We start from the raw sequence: 23,870 nt of genomic DNA on the forward strand, positions 1-23,870 counted from the left end.
GGTTTTCTGTGGAACAGATGTAGAGCAAGCATGTGGGTAGAGTTGGCCTAGGTTGATTATAAAAGGAAAGTTCCCCTGCTTTTGGCCAGGGGTTATGGGTGATGCGGCCTCAGCAGGATGCTGGTGGTGTCAAATGAAGAAACCAAGCGAATAGGATGAAGGTGAGGAGCAAAACTGATCTACTGGAAGAGAAGCATTGCTGGAGGCAAGGGAATTTATGTCAGTGTTCACAATGGTTATGCAGGGACCCCACAAAAACAGCCGATGGTGAGGAGTCAGCTTTGAGCATTCACTAAGGGCAGAGAACATAAAAGTCAAGTCATGATAGTATCAATAAAGTAAAGACTTTTCTTTGCACCCTCTTCCCCAGTACTGGAGGAGATTTAAGACAGCCCAGAGTGAAGGGGAAGGGGTGAGGGTAAATTGACACAAACCATTTCCCACTGCAGCTTTCCAGCTTGAAAAGGAGAAACACTCTTAATACTTATAATTTGGTCTAAGACTGCTGCTGAAGCTGCAATACTCTGGCCACCTGATGTGAAGAGCCGACTCATTGGAAAAGACCCTGATACTGGTAAAGACTGAGGGCAAGAGGAGAAGGGGGTGACAGAGGATGAGATGGTTGGATGGCATCATTGACTCGATGGACATGAGTTTGAGCAAACTCAGGGAGATAGTGAAGGACAGGGAAGACTGGCATGCTACAGATCATGGGGTCGCAAAGATTTAGACAGGACTTAGTGACTGAATAACAGCTAAGACATATGAATAGTTATTTTAATTACTGAAATAAGATTGTTTTTCTAATAAAAGTGATCAGACAAATTTTTGTTATTTCAATGTGACCCACAGAGTCATAGTACCTTCTTTTGTTTTTACCCAAAAGATAGACAATAACAACTTCTATTGAATGTGAGTGCCTATGGGTGAGGGACAAAGCTGCTTTTCTATTTATGTTCTATAAAGTCCTTCTCTTTCAATTAAGTGATTATAGTAACAGTGTTAAAAGTAAAGTGTTTATTGACCTGAATCTATAGAATGTATATAACAGTTCTGGGTAACTTCCATCTGTTCTCCAGATACACTCTCTGCCTTTTCAGTCCAGGAAATTAACCTTTCTGGATCCCACAAACATTCCTGTACTCCCTGGCTTTGGTTTGGGGCAGGCAACGGGCAACCTTGGCAGAAGAGACTGGAAGGAGAGAGGAAGTGAAATCAGGATAATTTTCCACTTGCTCCCTCCTTGCAAGATCACTTCCTCTTAACAGGAGGTCACAGCTTCTCCCAAGGAATCTGACTCTTCAAAAACCAGGTCCCTGGGCTATTGTGCCATACATTACGATTTGCCTCTCCCAGAATTTCATAGTCTTGCTGTGTCTAAACCCTTCTCAAATTTTCCTGTTTCAAATGTCCTGCCTGTTTCCTGTGGAAATGCTGACTGACACCATGATATTACTTCCCTTCCTGACCTCAAAGTATTAATGGGAGAATTAGAACAATACAGTTGTGAAAATATTTAACCTAATTAAATTTAAATATAAGTATTATTATTGTTAATATTTTACAAGGCATTTTCAGTGTTGTGTGAAGAAGAGAGAGAAACCACTTTTTAGGAAAATTCCAATATCTTCTAACGTTAAAGGTCATTCAAATAGTAGATATTATTTTGCTAGGGAAGTGGTCGAAGCTACTTCCTTTTATTTTTCATAAACTGAATGTCCACTTCAGGCTTTAAACAAGTGAGTTGAATGGAGAAAATATTTTGAATTTCAAAGCATATTTGAGATAACCCTGCTCTGAGAATTAAAGTAACTTACACATTCAATTGAAGATGAAGCTAGTGTCATAATTAGGTGGAATAAATATTAAATATAATGTAAAATAGGAAATAATAGATGGTTCTTTGCTTCATTTTATTATAATCTGACATAGACTTTGTCCTGTGTTTTTTTATGCTTGTTTTCTTTTTTATTTTTCTCTAGCTGTTCATTCATTCTTCCATTTCCATCTCTTACGGACCTTTCCAAAAGCAGATTTAAAAATTTTTCTTTTCTGAATATTTTATAGTAACTGAAAATAAACCAATGCATTTCATATGCTTGAGACAGAGCTTTAAAATCTGGGGTCATGTACCAATATAATTCAAGGATCCATAAACATGGATGGGAAATGTTACATCTTTAGTCTCATTACTCTTTAATTGAAATATAGCATTGTTTCAGTTATAAATGTACAGAATAAATTGCAATAATATTAGTAGTAAGTAGACCTTGTCACAGTAGAAATCACAGATACACTCGGATCACATTTTTGTCATTACAGATACTTCGAAAATGCTGTGATACTCAACCCTACTTGAAATTATTATTTTTTAGACATGTCTTTCAGATCTTATTTTATACATTAATAGATTAGTATATATGCTGTCATTGCAAATTCATTATTAAGTATTTTGATAATTCTGTTGCTATATAGTTTATTGATAACTTTTCAACTCTTGAAGTTTGTCTATTTAAAAACAGTATTCTGAGAAAAGGTCCATAGTGGCCTTTGACACAAAAAGAACTTATGAATTCCCAGGCTAAGTGATGGGTGAAATCTTTGGCTACAGTACGAAAAATGGAGCTCAGACCTATAACCTTATATTGGTGAATATGAGATGATAGACAATGAAAAATTATTGAAGAAACCACTCATAATTTCTTTAAACAGTGATTTTCTTCTACTTATCACCACTAAATTCTAACTAGATTAAATTGTATGTTATAATTTCTCATTCTAGTCTCTATATCTTTGTGGTATATTCTGAGTCATTTTCTTAAGATTATTATATGATGAATGTAATTACTCTTTTGCCAGGTCTAATCTGTGGTTTATCTTATTGTTTAGTTTTGTTTCTTTACTTTGTTTTGAAATATTTCAAATACAGTCCAAAATAGAATAGTATAATGGACTTTTATGTAGGTATCATTCTAAATCAACAGTTACTGACTATGGTGAGTCTTGTTTCATTTATTCCATTCTTACTCCTGTATTATTTTGAAGCAAATCCCAGAAAAATACTTTCAGCTGAATATTTAAATGACAGTAAATCTAATTTTAAAGTAGCTGCAGTACAATTTTCTTATTTAAAAGTAAACAATAATTAAAATCAAGTAGCCATAGTTCATAGTCACAATTCTCTTAACACTTGTTAATTTTAAAACAAATCATTGTTTGAATAAGGACCCCGACCCCTCAAATTGTGACTGGTTAATAACTCCTTTGTTGTTGAGTCTGTAAGTCATGTCCAGCTCTTTTGCAACCCATGGACTGTAGTTCTCCAGGCTCCTCTGTCCATAGGATTTCCCAGGCGAGAACACTGGAGCGGGTTGCCATTTCCTTTTACAGGGGACCTTCCAGACCCAGGGATTGAACTCATGGGTTCTGTCATGTCGCTTGCATTGTAGATGGAATTTTTACCACTGAGCCACCAGGGAAGCATAGTAAGTCCCTTGAATCTACTTTAATCTTTTCAATCCCTAATCCCCCCATCTCTTGTTTTTCTTCAAATCTTTGTAATGTATTTATGGAAGAAACTATGTTATTTATTCTTATTTTCTACAGTCTGATTTGCTGGTTGCTTCCTTCTAGTATTGTTTTTAAAGATTTTTTTGATGTGGACCACTTTTAAAGTCTTTATTGAATTTGTTACAACATTGCTTCTGTTATATGTTTATGATTTTTCTGGCTGCAAGGCAGGTGGAGTCTTATCTCTCTGACCAGGGATAGAATTGGCACACTCTGCATTGCAAAGTGTATTATTAACTAGTGGACTGCCAGGGAAGCCCCAGATTCCCTGTATTGTTTCTGGTCATTTCTAGTCTTCTCATATTTCCTGAAAATTGGCAGAAGGAACTCGAGGCAAGAATTTTCTTTTGTAATTCTGTTACATAAGTAGTACTGAGTTAGTCCAATATAGGGCATATAATGACTTGCTCTTTTTTCTCTTGTGATGTTAGCAGAAAATTGACAATCATTGTCTAGAGGCATCATTTCGTTAGGGTTTGCAAAATGGAGACACTCTAATACTATCATTCCTCCTTCACTTATTAGCTGGAATAATTATATAAAGGGGAATTTCAACCTCATCTAATATGTGTATTGTTTCTTCATTGCTATAGCTGTACAAATTTTATAAAGAGGAAATTCCACCTTTTCTTCTTTGTGTTTGCAAGCAACTATTTGCTGTAATATCCTTTTGTGCTCAGTTAATAGCCAAGAAGCAATCAAAAACTTACCTAAATTTTATATGGTCTCACTAATGACCCTAAATTGCTTGATATTTTGCTACATGTATCTTATCAGACTGCATAACTATAATACATGACACTTTTTTTTTTTTGAAACCACTCTAATTCTAAAGTTATGCTTGCATCAGTTCTTGTGGGGGTAACTCTAGAGTCATTTTGACTGAACAAATTCATCCAGTAGCTTCCTCAGGAAGTACTACTTATGAGAACAATATTCCCTAATCTTTTAAACAGTTGTAATAGTTTATTTTTAGCTTTCAAATGTGAAATGCTGTTTAAATGAATATTAATGTTCACCAATTTCCCCTTATTGCCTATAAATTGAGCTATGTTAGGTAGATTATATCTCCTGATAGCTTAAAGAAATCATTATGATGAAAGCTCCATGTAGATTATATATATTTATATTTATGCAATATTATAAATTCATATACAAGTTTTACATAAACATTTACATACTGATTTTCAAATTATTTTGTAGACTGTGCTGCAAGATCCAAGAATCAAAGAAATTCTCTTTATTAGAAGGCACAATCTTTTCTCTTATCCTTTGCACTTCCATAATCTTTATAAATTGCTTTTAAATGTATCTCTTGCTTTGTGTTATAATTGGTTAAAAATATTTTTGCTTTTAATTGGCATGTGATTTATTTGAGGGACAGAGACTATATTTTTCTTCTTTTTTCCGCCATCGTCCAACAGTGCCTAGAACATAGGTGAAACTAACTTGTATTTTTTAAATTAGAATAGGATCTGAATTTCAAAATACAAGTGTGGAATTTTTGTCAAGTATATGTAGGATAAATCTAGGCCCAGAATGATTTTATTTCCCAGGGTTGCTTTGAGAATCTTTCAGAACAGAAGTCTAGCAATTGCATCCTGCAGGTTGAAAATCAAAGTGAAAGCAAAATCATTCACCAGGAACAAATGTGACAAGTCCCAGAATTCCAAGTGACCGAGTAACACTGGACTAAAGGATGTGGAGTTGAGGGCAGGAAGAAATGAGGTGTCAGTAAATGAAACTCTCCATAGGATTTCCTAAGGAGTTTGCTTTTCTCTTGTTAGCAATGGGAACTTTTCACGAAAAAATTTTTGTGTTAGATGATTCCTCTGGTAGTAAAAGATACAATTGGTGATCTAAAGAAGTGAGGATGGTGGTGGAAGAAGAGATGAGGGAAGACTGGAGAAAGAAAAGGTGAAAAGATCATTTAGGCCAGAATTAAGAAAGTCTTCATGTGAAAGGCTCTCTCGGAGATATTTAACATATAAAACAAACAAGATTTAAAGAATTTAGTGAAAAACGAAGTGTTTCTAGTGAAGAGGATTCCTGTGAGCAAAAGGGATCCTAGTATATTCCCCAAATTCCGGACTATGGGAACCGTGTAGTCTCTTGGGCCACTGCTAATATGAAGTGTCTAGCACAAGGAATAGATTTTGAAGAGGTAGAAAATGAATTATGTTTGGAATGAACTGCTTTAAAGTACTGACAATTGCTCAATGATTAAAGAGAGATTTAATTACTTTAATTTTATTATAATAATTAACAGTTTGCAAAGTTCCCATTTGATTTTTATGGAGGTAAGTAATTATCCCCTTTTTCCAAACAAGCTGAGGAACACAGAGTGTAAGATACTTATACAAATCACATGGCTAGAAATAAAAAGAAATTTGACATAGACACATTTGTTTTAACTCTAGGTCCTGAGAGATCTTCACTACCTTCTTGGTATAGGAGAGGGGACTTACTCATATCATTTGGAAAGCTTTGTTAAAAAAAAAAGGGTAAAAATAAAAATGGAATTCTAGTTACCTCTATTAAAGGGAAAACTTAATTGACGGGAACATTTATCTCACAGTATACACTTTTGACCTTACCTCCCAAATGCTGTATGTCTTTAGTAATAATTACTTTATATCTACATGCAACAGAATCTTCTTCAGAAAATATTTTGACAAAAGTATTAGTGCATATTAGTGGCAAATTCAATTTTAAGTACTTTGATAATTCAAAAGTGGCAGTCATTTTGTTTCCCAAACTTTATTTCCAAAATGATGCCTTTCAGCTCAGAAATGGGCTAAGACACTTTCAAATCTGTTTACCTACAAGACTTTCATTGTACTTTTTTCTAGGTAGGATTCTCTCTGTTTCTCCACCCAGTATGGAGGAATTAGAAAATGAAAATGTTCCTTCTCCAAGAATTCACTTACCTCTGTTTACCTTTATGACTTACAGAGCCAGCTGAGAGTCTGTCCAGGGGAGAACCAAACCCAGAGAAGCTTCTTTTCTTCTTTGTTTCAATCACGTCATTCTCCAGAGATACAAGTTCATCAAGAAGTAAGAGTTTTGCTGCCAGGTCAGTGGCCGACTTCTCTTCTCTGACTGTGGGTGATGACTGAACACCTAAGATTCCAGAATCAAAGGCCTGTTGGGCAAGAAAGGTGAGTCCATTCATTAAGAGAAAGAGTATACATGCAATCATCTATATTTGGATTTTACTATTTTTTAGCTGACATGGCATGAAACTTGGTTGCTCACAGAGCTATGATCTAGAGAGAAATACTTTTGAGGAGAAAAACACATAAGGTTGAAGTTTATCCAAAAGAAATGAAACCAACACACACACACATACACACAAAGAAAGAAAGGATGAACTCCAGACCTGCCTCTAAAATTTAGTGTGTTAACTAATTATTCTTTCAGATTCTTTCCCAGTAACAACTGCATTCTTATTACTCTAATAGCATTTTATCTATACTTCTTCCATCTCTACAATTATTACATTTTCCCTTGTATTATATTAACTACAACATATGTATGTTGCATATTAGATTGTGAGTAACTTGAGGTCAAAGACTATGTCTAATCAGCATTTTCTTTGTGCTGTTTAATCCCTATTCTGGTATTTTGCTCATTATTATTGCACCAATTAGTAATTATTTCTGATGAATATTTATTGAATGAATTCTGAAAAAATATAAACCTCTTGCTGTTTTCTTTTCACTACTCATTCATTCATTCAAGTCACTAAACATCCACTATGTAGGTCCTGTATTTGACCGAAGAGATACAAAAATAAGAAAAATCCAATCTGTGCTTTGAGGGAGCTTACCATCTCTACCAGTGTGATTTACCAATAAATAGCAATCAGTATCTATGGAGAGTCAGAGCTATCCCAAGGATTTTATTGTCCCATGTCAAATTTCTTATTTGTATATTTACACGTATTGCCACTTGGTAGTCCATCCAAGTCATAAAAGTGTAAGTGTCTGGTTTATGAAGTCTATCTTCCTTTCTCAGGCCCAATCACAGCACTTTAAAAAAATGCTCCTATTAGCAATCTGGAGTCATTCTGTAGTCCAGGGGATGTAACTTCTTTCCCAAGAGTTTGAGAATATTCCCCTCTGAGAAGAAACATTAACTACAGCCAGACTCTTGGTGTGAGCAGGACTCATTTTTTTTCACATCCTGTCTTTGTTTTTGAATTGTTTATCTCATTCTCTTTCTCTTCCGTTCATTTTTTTTTCCACAATAAAATGAAAGAGTAGCACTTTCTAAACCTTTTCATCATCGACTCAAACATTTTTCTTTTGGAATTCTTGCAGTCTGCCTCAAAGCTCTTGAGACTAATGGCCATTGAACTTCTTTCCTTAAACAAGTCAAATCTGCTCTAAGTATGGCTAGTTCTTCTTGGAAAATCCCTCTTGCCCTGCTCTTTCTGATTCCTATCAGGAGTGATTGATATCAGATCCTCTTGGCAGCAGAGGATGAGATGGTTAGATATAATCCCCAACTCAATGAACAAGAATTTGAGCAAACTCTGAGAGATAGTGAAGGACAAGGGAGCCTTGTATGCTGTGGTTCATGGGGTCTCAAAGAATCAGACACGACTCAGCAACTGAACAACTGCAACGACCTCTTCACTCAGTGCACCCTCTGAATCCCCATATAATTTATTTATCCCCTCTCTCTGTCTCTTTTCTATTCTGTCCTGAGTACTGCCACGAAGTAAATCATCTCCAAACACTACTTTCATCATATAAAGAAATTAGAAATCTGTATAACCCTTCGTTACTTACAGTGTAAAGTCCAGAACTCCTTTTAAAAAAGTTTAACTTCTATTATTTCCCTATATAAACTGGGAAGCATAGAAACTAAAGAGGGAATAATCATGAGAAAGAAATTATGAAGATCAGGAGAAAAACCAAAGGGCAAAGTTAAGAGGTCTTTTATTATCTCTCAGAGGGTCCTCCAAAAAATATGTGTTCATTCTTCCTACTGATATACGTACAAAGTCAAGTTTTCTTTCTTTTTAAAGATATTCTTAATCCTCAGGAAAAAAGGCACAAACCTTTTATAAAATTTGCCCTTCAGTAAAATGCATTTCAGATTCTCACTTCATACTATTTAAGAAAGTACAAAGAATGCATATTTCTCTTAAGATCAAATGAGCCAAGTTAACTTTTCTCTGTGTCAAGATGTCCTCACATTTCTTTTTCTTTGTAGTTTAGTATTGGCAGCAAGAAAACATTTGTAGAGTGATAAAATTTTGGCCAAGCGACTCAAATCCTGACATGTAGACAACTTTAAATTTCACATAAAAGCACTTCATCTTTATATAATTCATTCAATTATATATATATATATATATATATATATATATATATATATATATATATATATGGCTGAAATTATAATGAATTTTCTCCTAAAGTTTTTGGTTTATGGAATACCAATCTTTGTTGTTACTTATAGTTTCTTTTTTTTTTTCTTTTAAATATTTAGATACCGGATTTTCTCTGAATCCATTGTGAGGACACAGCATAGAAAGAAATGTCTATTTACTTGATTTTTGTGTTATTGAAATTTCTCCATATTTGTCAGCAGCACCTGCTACTGACCTTAAGAAAAATGATTTAAGTTCACTAGAAAATACGGCCCCTGGTTTCCATTACCTCTGTTGTGACACCCACTGGGAGCACTTTTCCTGAGCTCCAGAGCATCAGTGTCATAGCCAGGATAAAATGTGCGCTTGCTAATCTCCAGTCCAGCATCTAAGGGCCACACACAACAGGGTTAACATTCATTAGTTTGACATATAAAGATAGGAAACAAAAATGCCTGTAAAGCTTGTTATAGGCAGGTAATAAACTAGATTATTCAGTTTCTCTACATTGGAGTGCACCTTTGCAATGCTTAAATTATACTTAATAGAGGCTGTCAGTCTCCCAGAATGAATTCTATCAAGGTTTCATTTCCATGGAAACCTAGACTGGGGCTGTACAGCTATAATCATAATTTAACTCAAAAAAACCGAAGTCTGAGAAATCTAGTTTGTGGAACCTTATTCTTTGAGTGTCTAATCCACAGGTTACAACATCATGTACCTAAAGAGAAATGTGTTAAATTGACTAGGTATGATAAACCAACCCCTGCTGGGGTTTGTGGTGAACAAGAGAGAATGTGCTGTGTCTAAAAGCAATTTTATATGAAATTTCAAAAACACCACTGTTCCAATAGTAGAATATCTTTATGTCCCATGATTTAAAATGATTTTTTGAGCAAGATTCAAAAGGTGAGCTTCATAGAAAAAATTAACAAATTACACTATATAAAAATTGAAATTTTCCATGTGATAAAGTAAGTAAACAAATTGCAATAAATAACAAATTACAAATGAAATGTATTTTGAACAGATATAAAAAAGTAAGACTAGCATTTGAAACATTTAAGTAACTCTGATAAATAAAATTAAAAAAACAGACACAATTAAATAAAAATGGGCCAAAGTTTATAAGAAAACATGTATTTGAAAGTTCACAGCCTCGTTGTTTATAGCAGTGAAAAAATGAATCAACCCAAGTACCTTACTCAGAAGGAAATGGATTTGTCAGTTGAAGTACATTCATAATGTGGACTTAACGCAAACAATTTAAATATATGTGTTATCTATGGTTCAAACAAATGACGTAAATGTTATGTGTAATTGTATGCATGGATTTAAAATAGAGCAGATTTGAGGGGAAATTAGAAATTCTAGAACAGTGTATATGCCATGCTACCATTTACCTAAATTGGAAATACATAAAGCAATTTGCTGTATTTTGAAATCTATGAAAGTGAAGTTGAAAATGAAAGTGAAGTTGCTCAGTCGTGTCTGACTCTTTGCGACCCCATGGACTGCAGGCTCCCAGGCTCCTCCATCCATGGGATTTTCCAGGCAAGAATACTGGAGTGGGTTGCCATTTCCCAAACTGGAAATACATAAAGCAATTTACTGTATTTTGAAATCTATACCTATAATTAAAATAGAGACCAATGGAAGTTGATTCATGACTGATTGCTTGCGGGGAAAGTGGGGAAGAATATAAGATTATGAAGAAAACATAAGGGACTCAGGTTTTACATATATATACACAGGAGAGCAAACAAGTCAAAAGGTTACATTTATTAATTCTGTGTAGTAAGCACAAACGTGTGTCATTGATACTTTTATGAATTTTTACATTAATAAAGCACTATAAATCCAATTAAAGCTTATTTACAGTATAGATTAGACCTCTGACTGTCAGTCTGACTGCTGGTTAAAATGGGAGGCCTTGCCCCTCTGGGAGAAGATCTCTGGCTCTGGGTTACTAATAAAAGCGGCTTGACTTCTCCACTTAGAAGTGGAGTGACTTCTCCACATGACACTGGGAAGTCCCCCAGCTCATCATTAATAAGAATTCTCAGCAAACTTTTGTTTCCTTAAAAAACATCATTTGAAAACCTGCAGGGAGCAAAAAGAAGAATTATTCAATCTGAATAATTGTATTTGAGACTCATATTTGCTCTAGTAATAGTATGACCTTGGGTTTGTGTTACTTAACCTGTTGAAGTTTATTTTCCATATTGGTGAAATGAAGAGTAATTCTGACTTCAAAAGAACTTTGAGAGGTTTGGATTAATTCACGTATAAACTCTTCACCGCATATATTGTTGTTCAGTTGCTCAGTTGTGTCAGACTTTTTGCGACTCCATGGACTGCAGCATGCCAGGCCTCCCTGTCCACCACCAACTCCCAGAACTTGAACAGACTCATGTCCATTGAGTCAATGATGCCATACAATCATCTTATCCTCTGTTCTCTCCTTCTCCTCCTGCTCTCAATCTTTCCCAGCCTCAGGGTCTTTTCCAATCAGTTGACTCTTCATATCAGGTGGTCAAAGTATTGGAGCTTCAGCTTCAGCATCAATCCTTCCAATGAATATTCAGGACTGATTTCCTTTAGGATCGGCTAGTTTGATGTCCTTGGAGTCCAAAGGACTCTCAAAAGGCTTTTCCAACAGCACAGTTCAAAAGTGTCAATTCTTTAGCACTCAGCTTTCTTTTTGGTCCAACTCTCACATCCATACATGACTGCTGGAAAAACCATAGCTTTGACTAGGTGGACCTTTGTTGGCAAATTAATGTCTCTGCTTTTTAATATGCTGTCTAGGTTGGTCATAACTTTTCTTCCAAGGATCAGGCATCTTTTAATTTCATGGCTGCAGTCACCACCTGCAGTGATTTTGAAGCCCAAGGAAAGAAAGTATGTCACTGTTTCCATTGTATCCACATTTGTTTGCCACGAATTGATGGGAAAGGATGCCATGATCTTCATTTTTTGAATGTTGAATTTTAAGCCAACTTTTTCACTCTCCTTTTTCACTTTCATCAAGAGGTTCTTTAGTTCCTCTTCACTTTCTGCCATAAGGGTGGTGTCATCTGCATATCTGAGGTTATTGATATTTCTCCTGGCAATCTTGATTCCAGCTTGTGCTTCATCCAGGCCAGCGTTTCTCATGATGTACTCTGCATATAAATTAAATAAGCAGGGTGACCATATACAGCCTTGACGTACTCCTTTCTCAATTTGGAACCAGACTGCTGTTCCATGTCCTGTTCTAACTGTTGCTTCTTGTCCTGCATACAGATTTCTCAGGAGGAAGGTAAGGTGGTTTGGTATTCCCATCTCTAGAAGGATTTTCCACAGTTTGTTGTGATCCACACAATCAAAGGCTTTGGCACAGTCAATGAAGCAGAAGTAGATGCTTTTCTGGAACTCTCTTGTTTTGTCTATGATCCAACAGATGTTGGCAATTTGATCTCTAGTTTTTCTGCCTTTTCTAAATCCAGTTTGAGCATCTGGAATTTCATGGTTCACGTACCGTTGAAGCCTGGCTTGGAGAATTTTGAGCACTACTTTGCTAGCATGTGAGATGAGTGCAATTGTGCAGTAGTCTGAACGTTCTTTGGCATTGCCTTTCTTTGGGTTTGGAATGAAAATTGACCTTTTCCAGCCCTGTGGCCACTGCTGAGTTTTCCAAATTTGCTGGCATATTGAGTGCAGTACTTTCAGAGCATCATCTTTTAGGATTTGAAATAGCTCAACTGGAATCCCATCACCTCCACTAGCTTTGTTCGTAGTGATGCTTCCTAAGGCCCACTTGACTTTGCATTCCAGGATGTCTGGCTCTAGGTGAGTGATCACACCATTAAGATATTTTTTGTGTAGTTCTTCTGTGTATTCTTGCCACCTCCTCTAATATCTTCTACTTTTGTTAGGTCCATACTGTTTCTGTCCTTTATTGTGCCCATCTTTGCATGAGATATTCTCTTGGTATCTCTAATTTTCTTGAAGAAATCTCTAGTCTTTCCCATTCTATTGTTTTTCCTTGATTTTTTTGCATTGATCTCTGAGGAAGGCTTTCTTACCTCTCCTTGCTATTCTTTGGAACTCTGCATTCAGCTGGGTATATCTTTCCTTTTCTCCTTTGCCCCATAGCTTCTCTTCTAAAACAGCATCTAGGCTCTAAAAAGAGCTGATCATGATTATGTCTCTAAATTAGGACAGATGAAAACTAACAGGAAGAAATGTAAAAGTTATCTGGTAAAAAATACCAACCAAAAACTGCATTACTTATTCTTTTAGAAAATCAGGTGTTGAATCTTATTTTTCCTTCTGATTTTGCTGATGTCTTTGACTTTCCTCAGCAAAAGGTAAGCTATATTAAAAATATAATTTTTTTTTACAATGACCTCATACTTCTGGCATATCTTTTAAAGAATAACTCTTCCATTCACTCAAAGATAAGCTTATAATTGTGATGTTTTCTTTCCATTCTTTTTTTAAACAGTTTTAAAGTGTGAAATTTTTCAATTTTATAAGCTTTCCTGTGTGGACTTTCTTCATCTATTTTTATGCACATTTTACTAACCAGGTTTCTCTTCATCTCTGCAATCTTATAAATGGCACAGGATGGTGGATGTTTATAATATTGATGATTATGTCTGAGGCATATATTTTTGTTCTTGGGTGTAGATAGGAAAAAAGTCGTAATGTGTCATCTTACAGATAACCACATCCTGATTATTTGGATAGGGAGAAATAAAAATAAATGCTGAGTTTAAATACACACATTTAACGGTTTAAAGCCATGCTTATAGCCAGTTAACCAAAAGGCCAAGTTCCTAAATACGGCATTTGGTACACTAATGAAAACAAACACCCTGGCACCTGCCACACAAAAGACATTTGATTAACTAGTTGAAACTTGATTGCTACAAAATTAGAAACAGAGGAAATTATAGGGAGGGAAGGGAAAGACCAGGTTCAGCTCCATTTCCCTATTTTGTTGATAGTGGATAAATATAGTCCATGACTAAAAATCTACTCAGCACCATGTACACTGCAAATTACAGAAAGAACACTCAAAGCATGTTCATTGTGTGACTATATGACAGTGGAGGCACCTACAGCCATAATTTTCATTGAGAAATTTTTGAATTATAATTCTCTAATGTGAGGAGTTTCCAAATAGACCATGGGCATGAGATCTACCTTATAAGATTAGGTGTGTACTTCATTTTCAGTCAGTTGGTCTAGCATGTGCACATATTGTCACTAATGGTTTTGCTGAATAAACAAACATCTTACATTGTGTAACATCTTAACCTTTGTTTCAAAGACTTCTCACATGCAAGAACTCATTTACCCTGAAGGGATCATCCAATCTGTAGCTGGAGTGGTGGTGGGTGGAGGAAGACCTGATGTTTTGTCACTGAAGTTTGGGTTGCAGATAGGCATTTATTATAGCCACAAGGCTTCCCTTGCGGCTCAGCTGGTAAAGAATCTGCCTGCAATGTGGGAGATATGGGTTGCATCCCTGGGTTGGGAAGATCCCCTGGAGAAGGGAAAGGCTTCCCACTCCAGTATTCTGGCCTGGAGAATTCCACGGACTACAGTCCATGGGGTTGCAAAGAGCCAGACATGACTGAGCAACTTTCACTTTCACATATATTCCCTTAAAACATTGACAGTGCACACTGACATATTAAAAATTCTGGTTTAATTATATTTAAAATAGGACTAAATGAGAAGTCTGCTAAGACAAAAAAGATGTTTGCATTATTGACCATCAGTGCTGCGGTGAGTCATCGTTATTATGGAAAATAATCTCTAATGTGGGCTGGGCTAGGAAAAGACTGGCAACCATTCTTTGATGGTTGCCAATGTCTTTGGGGCTGGTGTTGAAGAAAACCAAATCACTCAGGTGACTAAGGAAATTTCTCCTCAACAAGTTCTAACTTAGAGATAGTGGATCTAGCCATTAGAAATTCATGAGAGGACTAAATTTTTAGGTTGAGTCGATAATTTTTTGGATGTTTTATTTTACTAATTTCTTAATTGGAAATATACAAAATAGACTCTACCCACCTTACTTTAAACAGAAATTAAAGTCTTAATTAAAGATAAAGTACTTAGAAAAGTAATTAAACTTAAAAATCCTCTCCCATTGTGACATTGCAGGCACATAAATGAGATTTAACAGGACATGTTGTGAAAGGTCCCTAGTTCTGTCACTGGGAAATGGCCTTGTGAGCCTGCACATAACACTCCTCAAACCTTCTTTCTCTGAAAACAGGGGTGGTCTTCTAGGCAAGTGGTGGGTCAGCTTGGTCCCACAGTAAAACTGAAAAGCAGAGTAAATTCTAAAGCGTACCCTTTGCATGCTAAGTTGCTTCAGTTGTGTCCGAATCTGTGTGACCCTGTGGTCTGTAGACCCCCGAGATCCTCTGTCCGTGAGGTTCTCCAGGCATGAATACTGGAATGGGTTGCCATGCCCTTCTCCTGGGGATCTTTCCAACCCAGGGATCCAACCCGAGTCTCTTATGTCTCATGCATGGGCAGGTGGGTTCTTTACCACTATCATAACCTGGGAAGCCTGATATTGTAGGCTACTTTTACAGTGTAGCCTTTACCCTTCTCCACAACGTCATGCTCACCTGAGTCTTTTTAATAATAGAGGAAAGCTTCCAGAATAGTTGATAATAGAGTAACTACCTTTTTCCTTATTGTAAAGGCGAGTCTAAGGGACAATGGTGAACACAAAGTCTGTATGAGAGGGACCTGAGCCAGGGGTTCTGAGACTCAGGCCCTGCTCTTGCTTGGCTGCTGGTTCACTATATGATTCTGGGCAAACGACCTCTAAAGTTGCTTCTAGCTTTAGTAAAGACTGTTGCTGAATTTGACTCTTTTCCGACGGAAGCACAGACATTGTATGTTGTTGGTGTCGGTTTGGCTGAGAAAACCTTTCTGCCCTTCCTCAAATCAGGTGAGTCTATGCATAAGACTTTGCATTTAGGTTTTCAAGTAAAAATTCTCCTCATGAATTTTAAGTATTTCTAGCTGAAAAGAGAGGGCCTTCAAGTCTTCGATTTTAAGATTTTATTTGCAGTGATTCTATTTTATAAGTGTATTTTAAGAAAGAAAAAAATGCTATCAATTAAGTTATGACATGCAATCAGGTATAAGGGCTTCCCTGTGTCTCAGTGGTAAAGAACCTGTCTGCCAATTTAGGAGACACAAATTTGATCCCTGTGTTGGGAAGATCCCCTAGAGAAGAAAATGGCAACCCGCTCCAGTGTTCTTGCCTGGGAAATCGCATGGACAGAAGAGCCTGACGGGCGACAGTTCATGGGGTCGCAAAAGAGTCGGACAAGATTGAGCGACTAAACAATAGCAATCAAGTGTAAGGCATTCCAATCTCAGAGATGTTAGAGGTGCACAGAATGGATGAAATATGCTAGATCTATTTACCTTCAATTATTTACTTGAAGTTTTTTTTCTCATCTTTCTTAGGACTGTATACTCAGTTCCCCCACACTTTAGAAATAATGTTAGAGCTGAAGGAGGATCCAGATGCCCCAGTATGCAGCAGTTATATCTGCTTTTTGGGGGTGAGAGAAAGGATTGTGCAATATTTAACGCATTATTAGCTTTAAATTTAAAAAAATCACATAATGTTGGGAGTTCCCTAGTAGTCCAGTGGTTGAGAATCCAGCTTACAATGCACGGGACATGGGTTCAATCTCTGGTCAGGGAACTAAGATCCCACATGCCTCGGGGCAACCAGTGTTGCCCAGGCACAGCCAGTGTTCCCCAACAAAGATCCTGCATGCTGCAACTAAGACCTGATGCAGCCAGAAAATGACTAAAATTTTTTTTAAATCACAGAATGTTAAAAAATTTAAAGATTTGACTGAGTTCCTATTCCTCTGCATTTGTTATTAACAGTGTGTCTATCAAGGTAGAATAATCATTTGAATATTTTCAGAGTACTCACAAGTGTTAGTATTAGTGGATGTGCCCAGTCTTTTCAGTTCTGTCCAACTCTTTGTGACTCCACCAACCCCATAGACTATAAATAGCCCACCAGGCTCCTCTGACAGTGGGATTTTCCAGTCAAGAATACTAGGGTGTGTTGCTGTTTCTACTTCATATATTAATGGATACAAAATTAGTATTACCAGTACCAAAAGTTCTTATTTTTAAATACAAAAATAGGAATTTTTGATAATAGAAATTTCAGATATATAGAAAACATATATTTCTGTGATGGAGAGTGGTGAGGAAAACTCAGAATCAGACTTGAAGGATAGGGATAACTGTCCTTGTTGTGTTAGTTAACCTTGAGCAAGATGCCTAAACTGTCAAGTTGTCTAATAAACCTCATGTATGATCTCACATTTTAATTAATTGAATTTTTTAAATTTAGAATTGTTTAATTTACAAATAGCACAAATCATTATGGATTTGCCTTGTTTGCTGAAAAAGAGCAATAAAACATGTACTTTTATGTTTAGTATTATTATTGAGAATGTATAAAGATATACATTTATCTGTGAAAAAACACTGCATCATTCTTATTTGATCATAGGTAAAACTTTTCAATGGAAACTCTAAATTTTGCACGAAACCATTTTGTATAAAAATGATTATTACTGAGTGCAGGTATTTGAAGTCAAGTCCTTCCGGGGAAGTAAAGCTTATACCCACAATGAGTTAGGGAACTTGGGGCCATCTTTAAAGTCAATCAGCAAAGTCTATGTTAAAAAATCAAGAAGATACCTAACAGTTTGACATTATAGGGATAATCTTAATGTTTCAACGAGTGACATTTGAACAGGGCGTTAAGGTTGTTCTCCGTTTTCATTGATGAGAGAAGAAACCAGGTGCTTGAGACACTTCCCTGCTTGAAAGCAGAGACTTGGATGCTGGAATCTCTGCTTTATTGGTGCTGCCTTGCCACAACCTTTGGTGCAATTGGCTCCACAAACAAGAGATCTCATGGCTAAGGCACTTAGAACTTCAGAAGTGGGGATTAATTTCAGATCATCTTAAACTCAAATACTAAATTTGAAGTCATTGAGGATTTTCACCCAAGAACAACTGAACTACAACTGGTTGCTTCTATCACTAGCATATACATTGTCTATATCATTCTCACTGAAATACGTCTGAGAAATACTCATGGTGTTTATTTTATTTAAAATTCTCTTTGTGAAATTTGCTCTTTTCAGTAGATTGCGTGATGGGCATTTGCTTGATAGATTGAGTATGATTTTGAAAGGAAGGTGCAAATTGAGACTGAGAAATTTAACATTTTTTTTTTAAATGAAAATGTCAGGAGTGCGTTCTTTCTCATTTCTCATTGTTCTTCCATCAGGAGTAGTCAATTTTCCAAAGTCACAAAGCCAGTTAGAAGAGCCAGAACAACAACGTAATGCTTTCAGCCTCTCAGTTTCATGCTCCTTCAAGTTTAACTTATTTGTGGAAGTATAAAGCATTTTCCCATCTCCAAAACAAATTGCTTATAAAGTCAGATGTGTATGGATGAGGTGTTCTTAATGTGGCAGACACCTGCATTTTAAAATGACTTTCCCTGAGTACTATAAATCAGGAAGAATGATAATTTACTAGTATACATGTGTTAACTGACTTTATTCTGTCTGGCACCATTTTTGTTCTTTTTCAGACACTATTGCCTTCCAAAATCATAAAACTTTGTTGTTGAATACCTCATTTTTTTAAAATTTTGAATTTTCAACCATACTGCTAGTATCTTTCTCACACAAATTTAAGAAGGTAGAAACCTACCATGATATTAGTAAGATCACATTATTAAAAAGCCCAGATAAGTAATGTACATAAATGTTGCTATAAACTCCTTGAGGGTAGGAACTATGTAATGTTCACTATTTTATCTCAGCACCCAACATAATGCCTGGCAGGGAGTCAGTATTATGTGTTGAAAGAATGAATGAAAGAAGCAGCGCTTTGTGGTAGGTAAACAGAAATGTGGGACAGATACTAACTGATATGGAAACTAATGGGAAGAGATTTGCCCAACTTTTATACTTACAATAATATGTGATGAAGTTACGCCAAACTCCTGGTATGTCTGTTCATGCTCCACATCACAGATTCTCATTCTAATGAGAGGGACTTGTGTCCTTATTCCCTAATCATTAATCCAGTAAAGTTTAAGATTTCTCCTTATCAAACACTAATTTGCATTCTGATCCCTGAAATATTGTAAATTTCTTCATAGAAAACTATGTCCTCTAGAAATAGAAGAGAACTTCATGTATGATTGTGTACAGTACTGGTAAGGGGACTTGTTGTTTAATTCTAACAGTTAATAATGGGAGAAAAAAGAATCTTCAAAACTAGAGATGGGGAAATGTTGATAGAATTGCACTTACACATGCTATTTGGTCATTTGATGCAAGCCATTTTTATGTGGTATGAAAAGGCAATCAGAGAGTAAAGTTGGGTAAATGCAGTTAAATATGGCATATATATGCATCAGGATAATGTGGACTATTACCACTCCTAAAGTTTTTACTCCACTTTGTACTTGCGTATACTATTTATGGGCTTTCCAGGTGGCGCTAGTGGTAAAGAACCCACCTGCCAACGCAGGACACATGAGAGACGTGGGCTTGATCCCTGAGTCAGGAAGATTCCCTGAAGGAGGGCATGGCAACCTGCTCCAGTATTCTTGCCTGGAATTCTCGCCTCTGTCCCCTGGACAGAGGAACTTGGGGGGGCTACAGTCCATGGGGTCACACAGATTTGCACACGACTAAGCAATGGCACCCCACTCCAGTACTCTTGCCTGGAAAATTCCATGGACGGAGAAGCCTGGTAGGCTGCAGTCCCTGGGGTCGCTGCGAGTCAGACACAACTGAGTGGCTTCGCTTTCACTTTTCACTTTCATGCATTGGAGAATTAAATGGCACCCACTCCAGTGTTCTTGCCTGGAGAATCCCAGGGACGGGGGAGCCTGGTGGGCTGCCGTCTATGGGGTCGCACAGAGTCGGACACGACTGAAGCGACTCAGCAGCAGCAAAGCGACTCAGCATGTATGAACACAATTTAATAAAATAGTAAATTACATTTCAATTACATTAAATTAGACAATATAATCAATGAAAAAATACTCTAAAATATAAATAAAAGCCCAAAATATATTTTATAATACTCAACAACAAGATGTATTTTTTAGGTATATGCTGTTTATCAGGCACCAGGGATATAGACATGAATGAGACAGTCTTTCTGTCATCCAGTTGCTCACAGCCTGGCGGAGACGAAAACTCCTTGGCCACTGGCCCTGCCCAGCCAATGATTTCTTCCTGCACAAGCAGACTTTTCCTGTAATGCTTTCATTTCCTTCAAGTACAGTTGTTGTAAATAACAATTTTTATTTTAATGTCTGCAAGGTACCTTATTATTCTGAAATCTGTCTATCTCCTTTCATCCTCCTAATAGTCAAGTTATGATTTATATGGAAAATATTATAATTCCACTTTTTAATAGATGAACTGACCCAACTCAGGTTGCTTCCTCATCTCCTGGCTCCTGGTATTGTAGTTATACTTTCTAATCCAAGAAAAGTGAGTTAGTAGAAAGAGATTGGTTGTTCTTAAGTTACACAGACTTGAATATGACTCTTGACTGGAAATGTTACTTCGCTTCATTGTTTTAATATCTTCACCAGGAAAATGGGGCAGAAGCTTACTTTTTAGCTTTATTATAAGGATGAGAAATAATACAGGTAAAGGGACAGGCATAATAAGTGATAGCTTATTAAATAATAGCTACTATTATCCTGATATTAGGGGATTCCCTCATAGCTCAGTCAGTAAAGAATCTGCCTGCAGTGCAGGAGACCTGGGTTCTATTCCTGGGTTGGGAAGATCCCCTGGAGAAGGAAATGACAGCCCACTCCTGTGTTCTTACCTGGAGAATCCCATGGAAAGAGGACCCTGGCAGGCTACAGTCCTTGGGGTTGCAAGAGTTGGAAATGGCTTAGCGACTAAACCGCCACATCCTGATATTGCCTTCTAAAAACGGCAACTTGTCAAAATATTTCTTTTTATTCTTTTATTTTTATGAAAAAATTTTATCCTTGTTCATTTTAAGGAATAAAATTGGACCTTGGAATCTAGAATTATAGCATAGTGATAGAAAATAAAATATAATAAAATAATATTGACTGAGGGAAGGAAATTTTACTAAAGAGAGTTATAAATGGCAATCACTTTTAACATTTAATGTTATAGTATACTATGCATTAGCATTAATTTCAGCCATAATATTTCTATTAAAATATTAGTGTAAAACTATGAACAATATCTGGCTTCCCAGGTGATACTAGTGGTAAAGAGCTTGACTGCCAATGCAGGAGACATAAGAGATGTGAGTTTGATCCCTGGGCCAGGCAGATCCCTTGCAACTCAGTCCAGTATTCTTGCCTGGAGGATCCTACGGACAGAGGAGACCGGTGAGCTATAGTCTCTGGGGCCCGCAAAGAGTCGGATATGACTAAAGCAACTTAGCAAGCTTGCACACATGAACAAATCATAATGAAAAGAAGACAAAGGGAAGAAATCTGTTATACTTAAAATATAATTATTTTTCAAACTCTTATATTAACCAAAGTAAATTTTTAATTGAATTTTAAATTTATATTTTGTTTTATGGTTCATAAAATATCTCTATTAATTTTCTTTTTTAAAAAAATCGTTAATTATGTTGAGTCATGGTTTTCCCACAGTTTTTGTAATGTTGACAGTATAGCAGAGTCAGGCTGGGTAATGGAAGCGGAGCCAACATGGTTGTTATCGTGGTCAAGGACTTCTCTACAGGAACTAAACTGTACACAAACATGGGAGCAGCCAGGGAGGGATGGACTGTGGAAGAGGAAGAGGAAGAGACGCCACTTTTTAAACATCTTAGTGCCCTGGCATGGATGGACAAGTCAGAGTTTGCAAGGAAATGCAACCACCAGTGTGGGAACACAGGGAAGTCATGGAGAAGTACATGGAAAGGCTCTTGGAGAGGACTATGGAAAGCCACAGCTCTTACTTGGTGGGCCAACAGCCAAGTTATCGGTGGTGGCCCAGCTGATATTTTAAAGGTGCATTTTTCACAATGGTTAGAGCTTTGTGTTGTAGGAACAAAGAGTTTTAGAAAAGAAGGAGGCTATCATCAGAAACTGGAATTTACTCTTTTCAGCAAGGGTTTCCCTCATAGCTCAGATGGTAAAGAACCCACCTGCAATGCAGGAGACCTCAGTTTGATTCCTGGGTCGGGAAGATCCCCTGGAGAAGGGATAGGTTACTTACTCCAGTATTGGGCTTCCTTTGTGGCTCAGCTGGAAAAAAATTCGCCTGCAATGTGGGAGACCTGGGTTGGATCCTTGGGTTGGGAAGATCCTCTGGAGAAAGGAAAGGCTACTCACTCCAGTATTCTGACCTGGAGAATTCCATGGACTGTATAGTCCATGGGGTAGCAAAGAGTTAAATATGACTGAGCGACTTTCACTTTCACTTTCATTCTCAGTAATTGGAGAGAGCCAGACTCAAAGGTAATTAACTTGTCTAAGGAAGAGGAGATGAAAGGGAGATATAAAATGGATGAAGCGGGGTAAGCAGAAGGAGGCGTGGCAGAAGAGTTGGTTCTGGAGGGAGTGTCTGCTCTGTGCTGAGACCAGAGCTGATGAGGCATTGATAAAGGAGAAAAGGCAAAACTGAGCAACAGCCAGTTCATGCCAACCATTACAACAGTAATTACTGGCCAGTGATGTTAACCACTGCTCCTGTGAGGTGCCCTGAGAATTATTTGGAGAAAGGAGGAGAACTCAGTTAAAAACATCTCTAATCAGAGAGATCTTCAGGGACAAGTTGGCCCATGTAGAGAGGTGCCCAGGGCTAGGAGGGAACTTGTGACTCCTCATTTGTATACACGCAAACTCTAGTTTTACTAGGAGAGAAGGAAGCCCCTGGGAAGCTGAGGAAAAGCTGATGAAGTCAGGACTGAGATTAGAAGGCTGTTTTCCTGACTCCAAAGCTTGTGTTCCTCTGATAACACTGAATCTAAGCGAAGATTGGCTGGTGGGTACAGATCACAGTGGATGAACTGTTGGTAAGAAGGTCAAATTAGATGATGTCTAAGGATTAGCCCCAAGATTCTGTGATTCTTCATTCTCTAATATGGTGAAAAGGGATAGATGTGGGAGCTTCCCAGGTCATTCTCACATTCAGTATCACTGGCACTTTTAGTTCTTTTGTCGTTTTCAATGATAACAAAATGTTATGGAGCACCACTCTGTGCTTAAGCTTGCCTGAAGTTGCACAATTGCATAATGACAGAGTTGGGTTAATATTTTGAGACTACTCAATTTGAGCTCTGTTCCAATCTAATTTTATTAACTAATGTTCAAATCATGAAAATATTTGAAGAAGTTAAAAGTGTACCCCTAAGGTCCCCAAACCTAGTCTCTAAACATAACTGCTTCTTTATTGCCCATGATTCATTGTATCAGAATCAGTTAAAAACCCTGAGAAATACAGGGAGAAAGCAAATAACCTTAAATCCCTTAAGTAACTTACTGAATGAAGCCACATTCAATTAACTTATAAAGAGGAGACTTGAATGCATATCTACAGGAAGCTCTCCTTAGAAAAGTTCTATAAGAGTGCTGAAGAGTAATACCAAATTAAAGAGAAGACATAAAAATGTGCCTGATGTTTGTGAGAGGCCATTAAATATACTGCTATCAATTCTATAGCTTACCTGAGCACTGAAATCATCGTAAATCATTGTTTATCTAATTTCTAGAAAGATAACTCAGGAATATATAGTAATCACTTTCCTAAACCTATAGAACATATAATTGGAATTCAAAGGAGTCATATTTTGTTTT

General features: G+C 36.8%; 1 protein-coding gene across 1 annotated transcript in view; it reads right to left on the minus strand.

Annotated features, from left to right (window-relative positions):
- OSTN (osteocrin) overlaps positions 1-23,870 on the minus strand; it is a 42,056-nt gene that overhangs the window by 17,353 nt on the left and 833 nt on the right. The window contains exons 2-3 of the mRNA XM_043474108.1: positions 9,246-9,344; positions 6,501-6,715 (exon numbers count right to left, since the gene is read on the minus strand). Coding sequence (XP_043330043.1) covers positions 6,501-6,715; positions 9,246-9,344 — 314 coding nt within the window. The remainder of the gene's footprint in view (positions 1-6,500; positions 6,716-9,245; positions 9,345-23,870) is intronic.

This window comes from Cervus canadensis, chromosome 7 (genome assembly GCF_019320065.1).
Source record: "Cervus canadensis isolate Bull #8, Minnesota chromosome 7, ASM1932006v1, whole genome shotgun sequence".
Taxonomy (NCBI): Eukaryota; Metazoa; Chordata; class Mammalia; order Artiodactyla; family Cervidae; genus Cervus; species Cervus canadensis.